The sequence below is a fragment of the Anguilla rostrata genome, chromosome 12, assembly GCF_018555375.3.
Source record: "Anguilla rostrata isolate EN2019 chromosome 12, ASM1855537v3, whole genome shotgun sequence".
NCBI classification, from domain to species: domain Eukaryota; kingdom Metazoa; phylum Chordata; class Actinopteri; order Anguilliformes; family Anguillidae; genus Anguilla; species Anguilla rostrata.
The window spans coordinates 34,178,736-34,192,674 of record NC_057944.1 but is presented as its reverse complement, the minus strand read 5'-3'; the positions used below and the strand labels follow the sequence as shown (position 1 = coordinate 34,192,674).

The 13,939-nt window shown below is 42.0% G+C and overlaps 2 protein-coding genes across 2 annotated transcripts in view; one reads left to right on the top strand and one right to left on the bottom strand.

Moving 5' to 3' along the window:
• The window catches only part of nbeab (neurobeachin b), a 316,449-nt gene that overhangs the window by 214,884 nt on the left and 87,626 nt on the right, over positions 1 to 13,939 (top strand). Inside the window, exon 40 of the mRNA XM_064301505.1 lies at positions 8,686 to 8,822. Coding sequence (XP_064157575.1) covers positions 8,686 to 8,822 — 137 coding nt within the window. The remainder of the gene's footprint in view (positions 1 to 8,685; positions 8,823 to 13,939) is intronic.
• Positions 10,011 to 12,708, bottom strand: mab21l1 (mab-21-like 1). Its single transcript, XM_064302278.1, has one exon. It carries the CDS (start codon positions 11,976 to 11,978, stop codon positions 10,899 to 10,901), a length of 1,080 nt encoding a protein of 359 aa, XP_064158348.1. The 5' UTR covers positions 11,979 to 12,708; the 3' UTR covers positions 10,011 to 10,898.

Sequence of the window (13,939 nt, the reverse complement as noted above, 5' to 3'; positions counted from 1 at the left end):
GCCTGTCGTCTTAAAGAGAGACTCGCGGTAAGTCACGCGACAGGGCCCATGCAGCGGTCAGCGTGCGGCGCCAGGGCTGGCTTTGCCCAGTGCGCCAGAACTGTATACTGACGGGTGTAAGAACGTGAGACGTCTCTGTGCCGATTTACTCTGTTACTGAAGCCAAACGTTCCACTTACAGTCCTTTACCAACTGTGTGCGATATATTTAATCCATGACCTGTGTGTGTAGTATATTTGCATATAATGTAACATATTGTATGTTGTGTAATGTAATGTAATGTAATATATGATATATATATGTCTACATTGAGTGTCTACAATGTGAACATATATATTACATATATATATATCTACATTGAGTTACTGTCCCAACCAATCGCCATTTGTGAACCAATCAGAGTCCATCGGATTAACTTTGTAGTAATGGGCCACAATCTTATTCAATAACCCTTCCTTAACCCAAAACTCAGTAACCTATGTTCCCTGTAAATCAAATCTCAGATGCAGAGTCGCTCCATTATTAAAAATGTTCCTGTTAGCACACATTTTGTTGCAGAAGTTTTATGTCCGTCAGTGTTCAGGTGTGCAAATCCAGTAATGGCATGGGTTTGGGACGGCAGGCAGCTTTGTGACAGTTGTGAAGAGAGCACATGTTTAAGTTTAAGTTTAGATAATGGCGTTCTGGCTTTTTTTTTTTTTTAAATGTGTTTTAAATATTGAAATGATTTAACACTGAGCTGAAAACAACTCAAAAAATCTTTTCACAGTTGCCAAGACTTCTTAGGAAAAGCCACTATCCCATAGAGCCTACAGAAGTGTGTGTGCGTGCGTGTGTGTGTGTGTGTGTAAATGACATCCAGCAGGGCTCTTAATAAAGTTGTAGCAATTACAGTAACTGGGCCTCATTAAGAGATTAATCGGTACGCACCTGCTTAGATGACGTAGTTCAATGTTAAACCTAGGATTTATTATAATCATAAAGCATACTGTAAAATGATTATTATTCCTCACTGGGTATTTTAACATTAGGTTTTAATACGTGATTTGTCTGACACAGGGGGACCCCCTGTAGTGTGTCTTTGTGCCGATTGGCTCGTTTTTGTCCCAAACGCCCCCCTCAGCTGAACGGTGGCTCATTTGAGCCTTGTGTGCCAGACTCTCAAGTCGAAAGAAAGGAGAGACTTCTAGACGCAATTGTCAATTGTTTCTGTCGCGCAAGAGCAGGTTGAGCGGGGGCTTTCGCTCACGGGCGCGGGTCTAAATCAAAAACTTATTCTTTCGGCTTCTCCGGCGCCTCCTCTCACCCGATTGGCTGGCGCTAATGGAGCCGCACGCTAGCGTCCGAAATCAGCCGGACCCCGCGCCGAGCGTGCGCCTGATGTGAGCGTTTTTACCGCGCGCGATACCCGGCTTCTGTCAGCCGCCATAAATTTGCGAAACATTCGCCACGTTCCAATCACAAGCGTTATATAGCAGCAAATGGGGCGCGGTAATGTTTGGTTGCAGTGCGGGTACTTCTTTAGTCAGGGTGAGACGGGAGCTGGTTTTATTTTTTATTTGTTTTTTAAATTTTTTTTAAAATGAAATATTGTATTATTTACTCCAGAGTTGTTTTAATAAAAATGAATATAATACGAGATTTATCTCTGAGGGTTCAGACGAGAGCGCGGGGAGACAGCTTTGAGGCGATAGCACGCCGCAGAGCGTCGTTACAGAACGAGCGCTGAATGAGCGCTGCTCGAGTGACGCCATCGTCGCGCGTGCGAGCCGCGTTTGGATGTTCCTGAGCGCGGCCCGAGCGCGTAGCGGCGTGCGAACGAATGGCGGCCCGGCGGACCCCCGGCCCCTCCCAGACGGGCTCGGCGGTATGGTCGCCACGGTCACCGCGCTCTCTACGCGCCGCGTGAACACGGGGCGGACACGAGGCGGGGCACAAAGAAGAAGCGCTGGGACGGCCCGTGTCCTAACTCGGAGATTGCTCCCCTGGGGACCGCGAGGGGGGGGCGGAGCGGGGGCGGGCTGGCTGTCAGGAGCACTGTGATAGCCCCCTTGGCCTGTCACAGGACGGGACAGCCAGATGAGTCCCCCCATGGCCCAGCGAGACACACGGCACGGGGCGTAGGCGAACACAGCATCGCACTTTGTCTCTCTCTCTCTCTCTCTCTCTCTCTCTCTCTCTCCCAGCCCAAAAGTGTAGACTCGGTACAGAACTGTCCCCTTACGCTGAACTGTCCCCACATTTTTTAGGGTGAAGGTTAGAGGTGCGGGGAAATGCCGTACAGGTTGAGCGAAAAGGTACAGTATGAGAGATTGTCTTATTCACTTTATGACCACTAGGGGAGCTGCACGTGAAAGGGAGAGCGGGGTTGGCACAGAGCTGGTGTGGCTCCCTTGTGTGTTTACAAACGGGCAGCACGCACGTCTTTAAATGCATACGCAACCGTGAAATGGAGGGGGATGGTTTAAAGGAAACGGTCAATTTAGTGTCTGCTGCTACTCTGCGCGTGCGTGTATGCGTGTGTGTGTTTTTGTGTGTATGTCTGTGTCTGCGTGTATGCGTGTGTGTCTGTGTCTGTGTGTGTGTGTGCGCGTGCGTGTTTGTCTGTGTGTGTGTGTTTGTGTGTATGCCTGTGTGTGTGTGTGTGTGTCTGCATGTGTGTATGTGTGTATGTGTTTTTGTGTGTATGTGTGTGTGTGTGTGTGTGTGAGAGAGAGAGAGAGAGATAGAGAGAGAGAGAGATAGTAGATGAAAACAGTCACTTGAGGGAGAGAGTGTGCAGCTGCTGATTTGCAGCTCTGTTGTTGGGTTCACTGGTGGGCGGCGGTGTCCTGGGACTGCAGCACACCAGCGCTCTCTCTCTGCTCCCTGTGTGCCCATCCACGCCGTAACGACCGGCCTGCAAGCATGCCTGCAGAAACGCATCTGCCCAATCCCAGCTCGCCCCACCCTGCTCCACCCCCTCCCCGCCTCGCCCCGCTCCGCCCCGCCCCACCCCACCCTGCCTCACCTCGCCTCGCCTCACCCCGCCCCACCCCAGGCCACCCCACCCTGCCTCACCTCGCCTCGCCCTGCCCCACACCACCTTGCTCGCCCCACCGCGCTCCACCCCCACCCAGCCCCGCCTCACCCCACACCACCTTGCTCGCCCAGCCCCGATCCACCCCCTCCCCACACCATCACACCCCACCACACCCCATCCCCGCCCCCTCCCCTGCCCACCTTGCCAAACCCCACCCTAACTCACCCCGCTCCACCACACCCCACTCCACCCCACCTTCCATACAGGAGGCGCTTGGCACAGCCGCCGCTGCCTGGCGAGACTGGTGCCCGACTGCCCGTTGAGCTGCGGTCACCAGGCCAAAACGGAACGCGCGCTGACCGTCTTTAACGGCAGCATCGAGCGAGCTCGGCTGGTCTGCTGCTCGGCCTCTCGCTCCAAAGGAGCCGAATTCGGACGCAGTTGAAGAGTGAGGGTGGCTGGAGCAGCTGCTGGAGGTGTCCGTGTTTGAGCCCATGAGCCTTTGCCCCGGGTAAACGGGCCTTTTGCTCACCGTGTGGCTGCTTTCATGTCTGGAAGAGAGAGATCTTTAAAAAAAAAAAACTTTAAAAAAAAAAAAAAACTAATGAACCTTGGATGGGAACTACATTTCAGCCATGCATAGCACCACTGTCGGTATATTTCACCCGTATTAATTAAATTCAAACTTATTAACCCAATTAAATCATTGCTAGACTAGCTCTGTCGCCAGTTCACACCTTTTCCCCTAGAACTGTTCTGGCAATTCATATCTTTGTAATATAAAAGTAGTCAAATGGATATCAAACCTTGAGTTGTTTTGGCAACCAATGGTTAGGCTAACTGGTTTTTGAACTGTAAAGATACTAGTCCTTTGGGACATGACCTACTATATATCAGGCAGCTGGTTACTGGAATCCCACAGAGTTCCAATAGAGCTAGATAAAACAATACATTTGATTTATGTAATGCATCTAAATTGCCTTTGTAGCCAATGGAATGACTTTTTTGGTAGAGTGAGAGAGATAGAGAGAGAGAAAGAGGTTTTAGTATATTTTATAAAACCGTCTTAAACTGGTCTGAGTGTGGTGCGTTAGTCAGTAACGTTCAAATACAAAACATACAAATGGAATCGATGCGTATCCTTCATGTTCAAACGGCGCTTTTCGTATGGGGCCTGTTCCCCATACGCTCCCTTGTACAGCTGTGAGGTTGTGGGAAAGGCGCGCGACATGTTGGACGAACCCCACATTTCTCCCGCTGCTGGCTGGTTCACAGTATTCGCCCTCCTAACTCACCCAGTGCAAAACAGAGAGAGCGAGAGAGAGACGCTTGTTTTCAATTTAGCCCAAAATTACGGCATAAGACAAAAATGTTGCTGGAAAATCGTATTTAATTAAAACAATGAAGAAAGCATATTGAAACAAATATTTAAAAATAAACAATGCAACGAGAAATAGCTAATGCAATTCACTATTTAATATTTACACAATGAATATAATGGTCTGAACGAACAATCGACTTTATTGTTGAAATTAACATTCACTTAATCTGTAAATCCAAATAAGCGTATTTCTTGTCATTTAGGCCTAGTCGCCGGCTAACATAGTTTTATTTTGTGCTTTTATCAAGGCATTGTCTATTAGCCTGAATATTAATATTTTCATCAAGACAAAAGAATATGTCTTGATGACGATATGAATATTGAGTGCTGCTATATCGCATGTTCCCTACTGTTTAATTTAAATGCACGATCTGCTAGCAGAACAATAAGGTACTGAAACGGCCCCCGTGCGGCTGTCGCGGGGCTGCGGTGTCACTGCGAAGAAACCGAAAGCTGCCCAGTCTGCTCTGCAGACGTCAGCGCACCGACGGGCAGCACGAGCACCGTGGTCCCGCAGTATGAACATATAAAACAACACCTGTTTCGGTTTACTGCTCCAGTTTTCCCCACCATCGTCTGAAATGCTCCCAGGAGTATTCTCTCTCTCTTTATCTTTTAAGTTATGTTTGTTTGCTTGGTCCCCTTTTATTTCGTTTTCTTTCTTTTTTTCCTGTTGAAATGGGTTTAAGACGACATGTGAAAGCAGGCTAATGTAAAGGTATAGTGTAAATTTTATAGTGATTTATTGTCCTGCAATTATACTTACAATTAATGTTTTTATTACCATGCGCGGATTTTGGCCATGAACAGTGAAAACCTCAAACTCAATTATAAATAAGATGTTACGTCAGTTGTAGATATTGAAATAGTCTAGTTTGATTTCAGTAATTTGTGTTAATATTCCTTATGGCACAGAGGTTTAAAAAAAATTAAACTGGCTAGATTTAATTACTTGATTATTGGTTGAGTTTCAACGAAAAGTCATTGGAAACGAGTTGGTCCTTTTAGTTGTCGATGAGCCTATACAGAACGAATGTAATTGTAACATAACGGAGCTACACAAATCGTTGTTAGCAGATTTAAACATTTGCCACCTTTTGACTAACTATCCAGAGTGCTGGAAGATGGCATTGTGTTTGCGCCAGTGTAGCCTACATGACATGCATATAATATGGCGCGTGACGATAGGCTACATTCTGGCTTTACGTCGACAGGCACCTCATCAGCATCGCCCACTTCTCCGAGACCCCGCGTGTGCTGTTCCGGACATGTCAAACATATTTTGACGTGCGTAATGTTAAGGCGCGCTGTGGCACGTGAATCAGGTCTTCATGCAGTGCAGTACTAGCAGCGTCAAGTGTTGCGATAATCTGGGTCAGAGCTACTCTGCGATATGTGTAGGCCTATATTTTTTTTTTCTTTTTGAAAAAAAATAATCCTCAATATTCACGTTAGTCTATTTCTGTTATTACTGTGCGCGCATGCTGTGTACATTATTATTAGTATTATTATTATTATTGTTTATAGACTAATGTTAATGTTTATATCGTGTTATAAGAGTAAGAAATTGGCTATATGGCAAATTGGTACAATACATAAATAGCTCCGATAAATGCGTATTTTTTTTAGTATCAGTACATGGACACTGGACAGATCATTTTTATTTCTTTTAAATTTTTGTTTTATTAAATAAATACTAGAAGTGAACAGATTAACTCCTGTGACATAACGGGAACCTTAGTAGGCCTACTTTATTATGCTTTATGTAAACATTTTAATGCTATATCCTAATTATGGAGGGTCTATCCCAGAAGGGATTACCGCCTAATCCTCTCTCTCTCGCGGTGGATGGAGTGGATTAACGCCGTATTGTCTTTCTCTTTACAAGTGTCCCTTCAGGCAAATGCACAATCGGTTCTGTACCCCTGAAACATGTTATTTGACATACGAGGGGGGCCGTTTGTAATTGAAGGTTTCCAACCGACAAGTGAAAGATAACATACCATTAGCAGGCGGAGAGAAATTCACAAAATAGCATTTTAACGCGCAGCGGAAACAAAATAAAGGTAAACAAAGACGGCTATGAGTGTTTTTTTGTTGAGGGAAAATTTGCGCTTCTGCAACTGACAATAGGACGTTTTGCGCGAATTTACTGGATAGACGAGTCACGTCGACATGCATTACACAAGTAGGCCTATTAAGGTAGGCTTATAGTAGTATTTTCCATACGCAAATTTAAGAGACGATATAGTTACCATAATTCCAGCCCTGCATACCTTTTATTGAACTGAATAGATAAAAATACTAAGTTTCTTATGTAGATTTTATTATTAATACAACGATAAGTATAATACCAATAATGGAGCCAGTCTCAAGATTTATTTATGGAACATGAAATAGGTCATTTATGTATTTATTTTTGTGTTAACTCCCTAAAAAATGTTTCTTGTCAGATAATAATGAGAGAGTAGGGCAGTAGTTTACATGCTTATTTAAAGACGTATTTCAAGTATCTAAAATGTAGTAATCCGATTCTGAATATACACAGTACTATAAATACTTAATCAATAATATTCAGCTGTGCATAAGCAAAATTATATATTATTAAATCATGTTGATCTTTAATGCAAATTTAAATATTTAGGCGCATATATATATATATATATATATATATATATATATATATATATATGGACACACACACATATTTGGTTAATTCTCCTAATAATTAGTGATTATTTTGAGACAAACGGGCAACTCCATTCTTCGTTTATAACATTATGAAATTAAAATGGTCTGTGGATTACCTTCGATTTCATTAAAACCATATCTAGCATAATTACACCCGTATCTGAATGGCGTATGATTGTTAAAGAATTAACTGTTATGCGCAGGTTAAGCCGTGGGATAATGTTTTACTCAGCCAGAGAGGGGGAGATTTGGGAGAAGTCGAGCCGACCGTTTCTGAAAACGGTCTACGAGCACAATGAAGGAGAGCTCTGGGAATTGAAAGCAAAATCCGCTTGTAATCTTGCAACAGTATCGGGCATAATTGGCTGAGCAACCTAGATTAAGATTGATGAGACATTAAAGTGGCTCTTCGGAGTTCAGGCGATCGATAAATATCCCAATTTCAAGAGCTTTCTGGCGCGCTCGAGACAGATCGGTAGATCTGTGGGCTGAGAATGTAACGACATTGTGCTGTGTACCGAGCAAAAGATGGAGGATGGAGAGAAAAGGGAGAGGGAGAGGGAGGAGGGGCGGAGAGAAAAAGAGAAAGAGAAATCACATGTGATCCCAATCAGCTGACCGTGGGTCAGAATGCTATCGTTATGTCTAAGAAATATTAAACATAGCCTATTTTTCGAAGCTCAAGTTTTGCCGTTTAACGATTAGAATTTGCATTGATTTTATTTTTCCCCATAAATGCATAAATAAAACACTGAAAACACAAGTCGGTTCTCATACATCTTCAGACATATGTGAAATTATTTTTTAAATTATAGAAAGTGCATTATAGGCTACCCATATGTCAAATGTAGTCCTATGTGGTTATATTTGCTTCTCTGAGGTCCTGCGTGATAATCGCTAGGCCAGAGCCTGATGGGCGTATTCCAAATTGTATTGAGATAGTTCTTATTATTTATTATTTCAATCATGTATATTAATAAACTCTTTTAAATTTGACATCATAATTAAGTAGTGACTGAGTAGCGAATTGGTCTTAAAGTTAATGCATTTTAATCGCTTTAAAAGAACAGATGTAAAATCCAGCTGGAGTAGCCTATAACGCGTTAAGCGGTTTTTATTCTGGTGTTTTAAAAGTATAATGGGAGAAATCTCTTGCATTATCCACCTCTTAATTCTTCTGGTTTAAACGTTATTTTTATGAAAACCTGCCTGCTACGCAGGACATTGTTTGAAATTTGAATTAATTATGTAGTTTCCCTTCTAATCATTACAATGTTTTTATTGCATAAATACATAAAACAATTTGGGTATCCATATAACAATTGGGTCCCGACGTATTGGCCTGTTGTATTTGGCCATTTGTGCTTTCCGAAATCAGCTATTTTCTGACGACTATTTAATATTCAGTTAAAAACTAAAGTGATGTAGTGCACTTCCTTACAGCATGCCCTACAAATTACAAATAAAAAATGTCGGCTAATATTTCAGTCGTTTCGTAAATGGGCCTGTACTAGTGGACACCTTCTAAGACTTTAAATATAGAAGCTACGTGTGGCCTTACATGAAAGAATTGTTACCCTGTCACTTACAGGCCCTGTGGTCCTGAGTACTCCAGCTCAGCTCGTGGCGCCGGTCATCGTAGCTCGAGGGACGCTCTCCATCACCACGACCGAGATCTATTTTGAGGTGGATGAAGATGACTCCGCCTTCAAAAAGATTGACGCCAAAGTAAGTTTTTAAAAAATATTTCCCTTTTTCGAAATTTGAGAGTAACACCAGATTCGAATGTGCTAGGATGCTGTGTGTGAAATTCCGTTGGTAGCGCCTTCACATTTTTTGTTGTTTAAAATCTGTGTTTCTTTTGACAGTGTCCAGTAGGCTACATTTTCAAATGTACAATAAGAAAGTGGATGTATCACTTAGACTGACATGTTTACTGATAATTACATGAAACACATCGCTTGTCAAATGTATTGTAGTTTTATTACTGTACCACGGGAATCTATGTCTAACGTGTGACAAACCCCTGATATCTTAACCGACATGCATTTGCAGACGGCAACACTACTGGCGCGAGGTCACTACTTGCGTGCGTGCACGTCTGCCCTACATCTCCTGTACCCCATTATTTATTTATTTTTGTTTGACAACGAGGCTTCGAATGCTGAACTATGAAATGTGTTTATTACATTTCACCTTAATGCTGTGTATGTTTATATATTTTATATATTAAATATATTTAGCCATTTTTTGTGTAAAATTCAAAATTCCAAGTCTTATTTGGAGTCATTTTTAATGTACGCTTCCTTATATAAATTCATGAAGCCGAATTATTTCACGCATTAATTTTGAAACACACGCTTGCACCAGAGAATTGTTCGATTGGATTGTAATGTGAATTACAAGGCCTGAATATTTCATTCACGAGTATATATTTTTTTCTGGGACCAATGCTCTCAACAAAGTAAAGAAAATGTCCCTTATTTCTACATGACCTAATATGCAATTTTATTCAGACAAAACGTCTGGAATGTGAAAGGCATAGTTCATCAGCAGGATTTTTGCTGTGAAAACACATGGTTTCGTGTGGTATTTTTAAAGTAGGCCCATTGTGCATGTCGTGTATAAAAAGTCATTTTTTAAAATAGTTTGCAGCAGTATAAATTATTTGTTTTGAACAAGGCAGCTGTTAAACCCAACTTGTTTGCAAGCCTTTAGTAGACCTATTTAATTAGAATTTATTGCTACTTGTTAACTGGAAACTTTGTAAAACACGAAACATCTGTGCATTTGATTTCAATTAGGTTACAGACACTGGAAATGCTGTCAAAATATTGCATACCGTACAAAAAAAGCATATCCTTTAAAATATAAGACATTTAATGTACACATGATGAGTCAGGGTTTGGACACAAATAATACTTATTTTTTTATTAGCTCTTTAAATAAATTCAGAGACAGAAATAAAAAATCAAATCACAAAGTGTTATATTCCAGTGTATTTCAAGTGCATTTTCCAAATATATTTATATTGGTTTTTTTTTTCAGGCGCTATAATATAAGCAGAATCAAAAAGATGTTTGAATATATTTTAAATAAGAATTCAAGTATATTTGTGGAATGTTTTAAAATTTAACAAATAGTACCATCAAAATGTAAACTTTAAAATTAGACAATTTCCATTGACAATAGACAAAAGTAAAATATCACGGATGTAGTCTACTTTAAATTGATTTCTTATCTACCGGAAAAGTCCAGGAGTGAGCCGATGGAGTTGAAGCACTACTTACGTGTTACAAAACAACATTCACAATTTCATACCACTGGAAGCACAATCTATGAATGTATGTATATACAGTATAAAAACGTACAGTTAGATTCTGTCAAGGCGTTTCCACCGGGCTTCATTTGAAGCAACCTTCTTGCAAGTAAACGTCTCGCTCATGTAGGCTAATGCAATGGGAATGACGATGATATATTTAACACTGATAGTTACCCATCAATTGATTTTGATTGTTGATACATTTTGTTTCCGAATAACAGTGATAATGTTGCTGACATAATCGGTCTTTCAAAATTTAATTATTTTTTGTTGGTGAAAATTAGTGTCATATAATCCACGAGGATATTTCTTTTACACAATTTACAAGAACGTGGATAAAACAGAACAGCAGTGCCAGTGATAAGGGTTTTTTTTTTGTCCGTGAATTCCTTGATCCGCGGAACATCACATAGGCCTCATAACCACCGGTTAGACCTAGGGGCGTACAAATTGTGTATTTATCGCTCGCTGTTATCGTTACCTCAGAGTTTTTCCAAGCTTTTTGGGTTGGTAAGAATCTCTCTTGCCAATCGCCATGTCTGTTTGGCCGCATTCTCGAGGGCTGAATGAGGTTTTCCCTGAAACAGGTCTAAGTTTGGCAGAAAGTAATGCGGACACCTTCTGCACTGCAAGCACGAGATGAGCTGTAGTAAAATTCCGTTAAGTCGATCCCCGAGACAGTTCTCGTCCCAGTCCGATTCCCGTGGATGTTTTTCACACTCGTACGAGACCAGAGTTTTCATGTGGTAGTTGTTGAGGGGCTGTCCCGGGAGTTCAAGGTGACGGTCGCGGAGTGTCTTTAGCACGGACAGACATTTCTTCCTGCATCCTCCCAGCAGGAGTCGATTCTCGGCTTCGGCGAATTGTAAGACCCAGGCGTCGCTCTCCGCTGAGCTCTGTTTCCCATTTAACGAGTAGCATTCCTTGGATAAAAGGTTAAAACCTTCGGCTTTCACCTCCGCCACCCTGTTTGGTCCTGGCCAGGGGATGTGTGGCAGTGGCCAGTGCGCCGCGCTCCGTGGCCATATTCCCGTGCATTTGAAAGCCGGGGTAATCTGAACCACGTATCTGTCCCTTATGCGTAGTTTCACTTCGCTGGTGTCTGCGACCATCTTTACGACATCTCTGTAGCTGCATTTATCCACCGCCTGTGCCACCAGCGTTTGAAAGCGGGACCGGATCTTGCGGGCCGAGAGGTAACCGGAGGCTGTGATGAACTCTACCCACAGGGACATGCTTCTCTTGCGGCCGTCGCTGAGTTTGAGCACCGCGCAGCCTGGCAGCGAACCGTCGTCCACGAAGTTGAAAACCCCCATCTGATTTAAATAGAGGACCACCTCGAATTCCGTTGGCGAAATCACCTCCAGTCCCTCAAAGCGGTTTTCCATTTCGTTCAGGGAACTGATGAAGCGGGGCTCCTGCACCTCCACCTCCTTCAGGACGTCCGACACCACCTTGCAAACCTCCCGGATTGTCTTGGAGATCGCCGCTTTCCGAGACTGGCATTTCTCGTTGTAGTATTTGTTTAGGTGGTACACCAACTTAGCCTGAGCAGCTATCATATTCGGGCAGAGATCCGGATTGTACACCGGAGTCTCGCAGTAAGCCGACGGATCCAACGCGGCTGTTTGTACGGGAGCCAATTTTAGAGAAGAAAGAAAGCTATTTAGAAAGGAAAAAAGTATAGGCTATTGTTAAAACAAGCCTATTTTATAATGTGCTCAAAGCACTCGCGTAATAAGCTTCTTGGTCATAAATATCAGCTTCTGCAATGTGCTGTCCTTAAAAGTCAGTCCCACTGTTGTAGTCGCGCGTAATAATCAAATGTCCATTGCAAACAGCAGCAAGTATTGAAATCGGATACTTGCACGGCTTTCAGTAGTCAAAACAACCGCCCTTCTTATTTGTGTTTTCTGTAATCACTGCCCGGAGTTTGTAATCGGGAGGCTGTGAAAAGTGCCGCGTGCCTGTGAGTTTGCTCGTGGTAACGGCTGCCGGTGTTGCTTGTGTTTAAGAGCCCAGACGCGCTCCCGTGGAAATTAAAAAAGGGAGGGCTTGGAGACGGGGAGGTCCAATCGCCGTCAGATTCGTCACCGCCTCCAGTTTATCGACAACAAATTAATCCCTGGCTTTTATATACAACTAAAGCTAAAGGTAGGAGTATATAGCGAACAGTGGAAATACACCCACACATTGGGATGCGAAGAAAATAAGGGTTTATTTGTGGCTCAGGCTGTCTGTCCTTCTTATAGGGACGTGTTTTCCGGATAGAATGTCTTGTCTTGGCATATAAGAAGGTATAATCGTTTCAGGATTTGGCGAATGACGGGCTGTCTAAATATAGCTAACAATGTAATTACACGCGTTTGGGTTCTGGTGTGTTTCAAGATGTTTTGAAATTGTGTTCGTATGCATACTCGTTTATATCTGCAGGGAACGCGCGGTTGTGCAAAGAGGTAGCTGGGGTTTTTTTTTTTGTGTTTTGGGGTGGGGGGAGTCTTCCAAAAAATTAGACATGATGGCTTTAATGACAGCTTTAATGATAACAGGTCACCGTATTGGGTATTGTATTTGTTTGTATTTGCACATAGGTTTTGTGCAGCTTGTATGCCTTGCTATGATGTCATTCTGCGGTATTAAACGTGTAATGTATTATTATTATTATTATTACAAACTGTCATTTTATACTTAACGTTTTCTATTTTATTTTATGTAACGCTTGTCAATGCATTTTATGTATTTATTTATTGTATTCATGGCTCGCGGGGAATATTAATGTTAACAGATAAGACAGGCAGCTTCCCACCGAGCAGATATTTTCTTATACAATGAATATTTGAAATGTGCTTTGCCGCGTTTCCTCAGAAGGCGATGTAGTACTACCCTGGTCATATTGGCCAAAAATGTATTTACTTCATTAAAGAGCAGTACGCAGCCCTATGTAGTTCGAGACCTGGAGATTGATTTTGGCTGTAATTTTAATTTCTTTGTTAATGGTTTTTTATATGTATTATTATTATTAGTATTAGCATTTTTATATACAGTATTTAAAAGGCATAGGCTGTTTAGGTTTAGTGTTTGATGTCGGTTTTGGTATCAGGAAGTTCAATGCAAGATTTTTTTCTTTCCCTGTACATTTTATTTTCAAGTTGTAGTTTGGCTTGTGCCAATTTCTTTCAACAGTAGTTACCTTCTCGTGCGCACAATTGAAGGTGATGTTTTTCGTTTTCTCTTTAATAAATACTTTTTAGATGTATGGTATCAGCATTGACATATTTAAGTATTTACGTAGGCTATAAAAATTAGCTGCAGCCAAATGGCATATACATTATTATTTTCATATATTTAAGGATTTAATAAAGCGCCGCTTGTCGAACGGTAGTGACATTAGAACTTTATCGCGCCAGCAGTGCTTATAACTTTAAAAGTGATGGTTGCATTTGGCTATTTAATAAGCTTTCCTTATACGACTTAAATCTGAATAATTTATTTGTGTATTGCAACGTGATTTAATTGCGGTTTT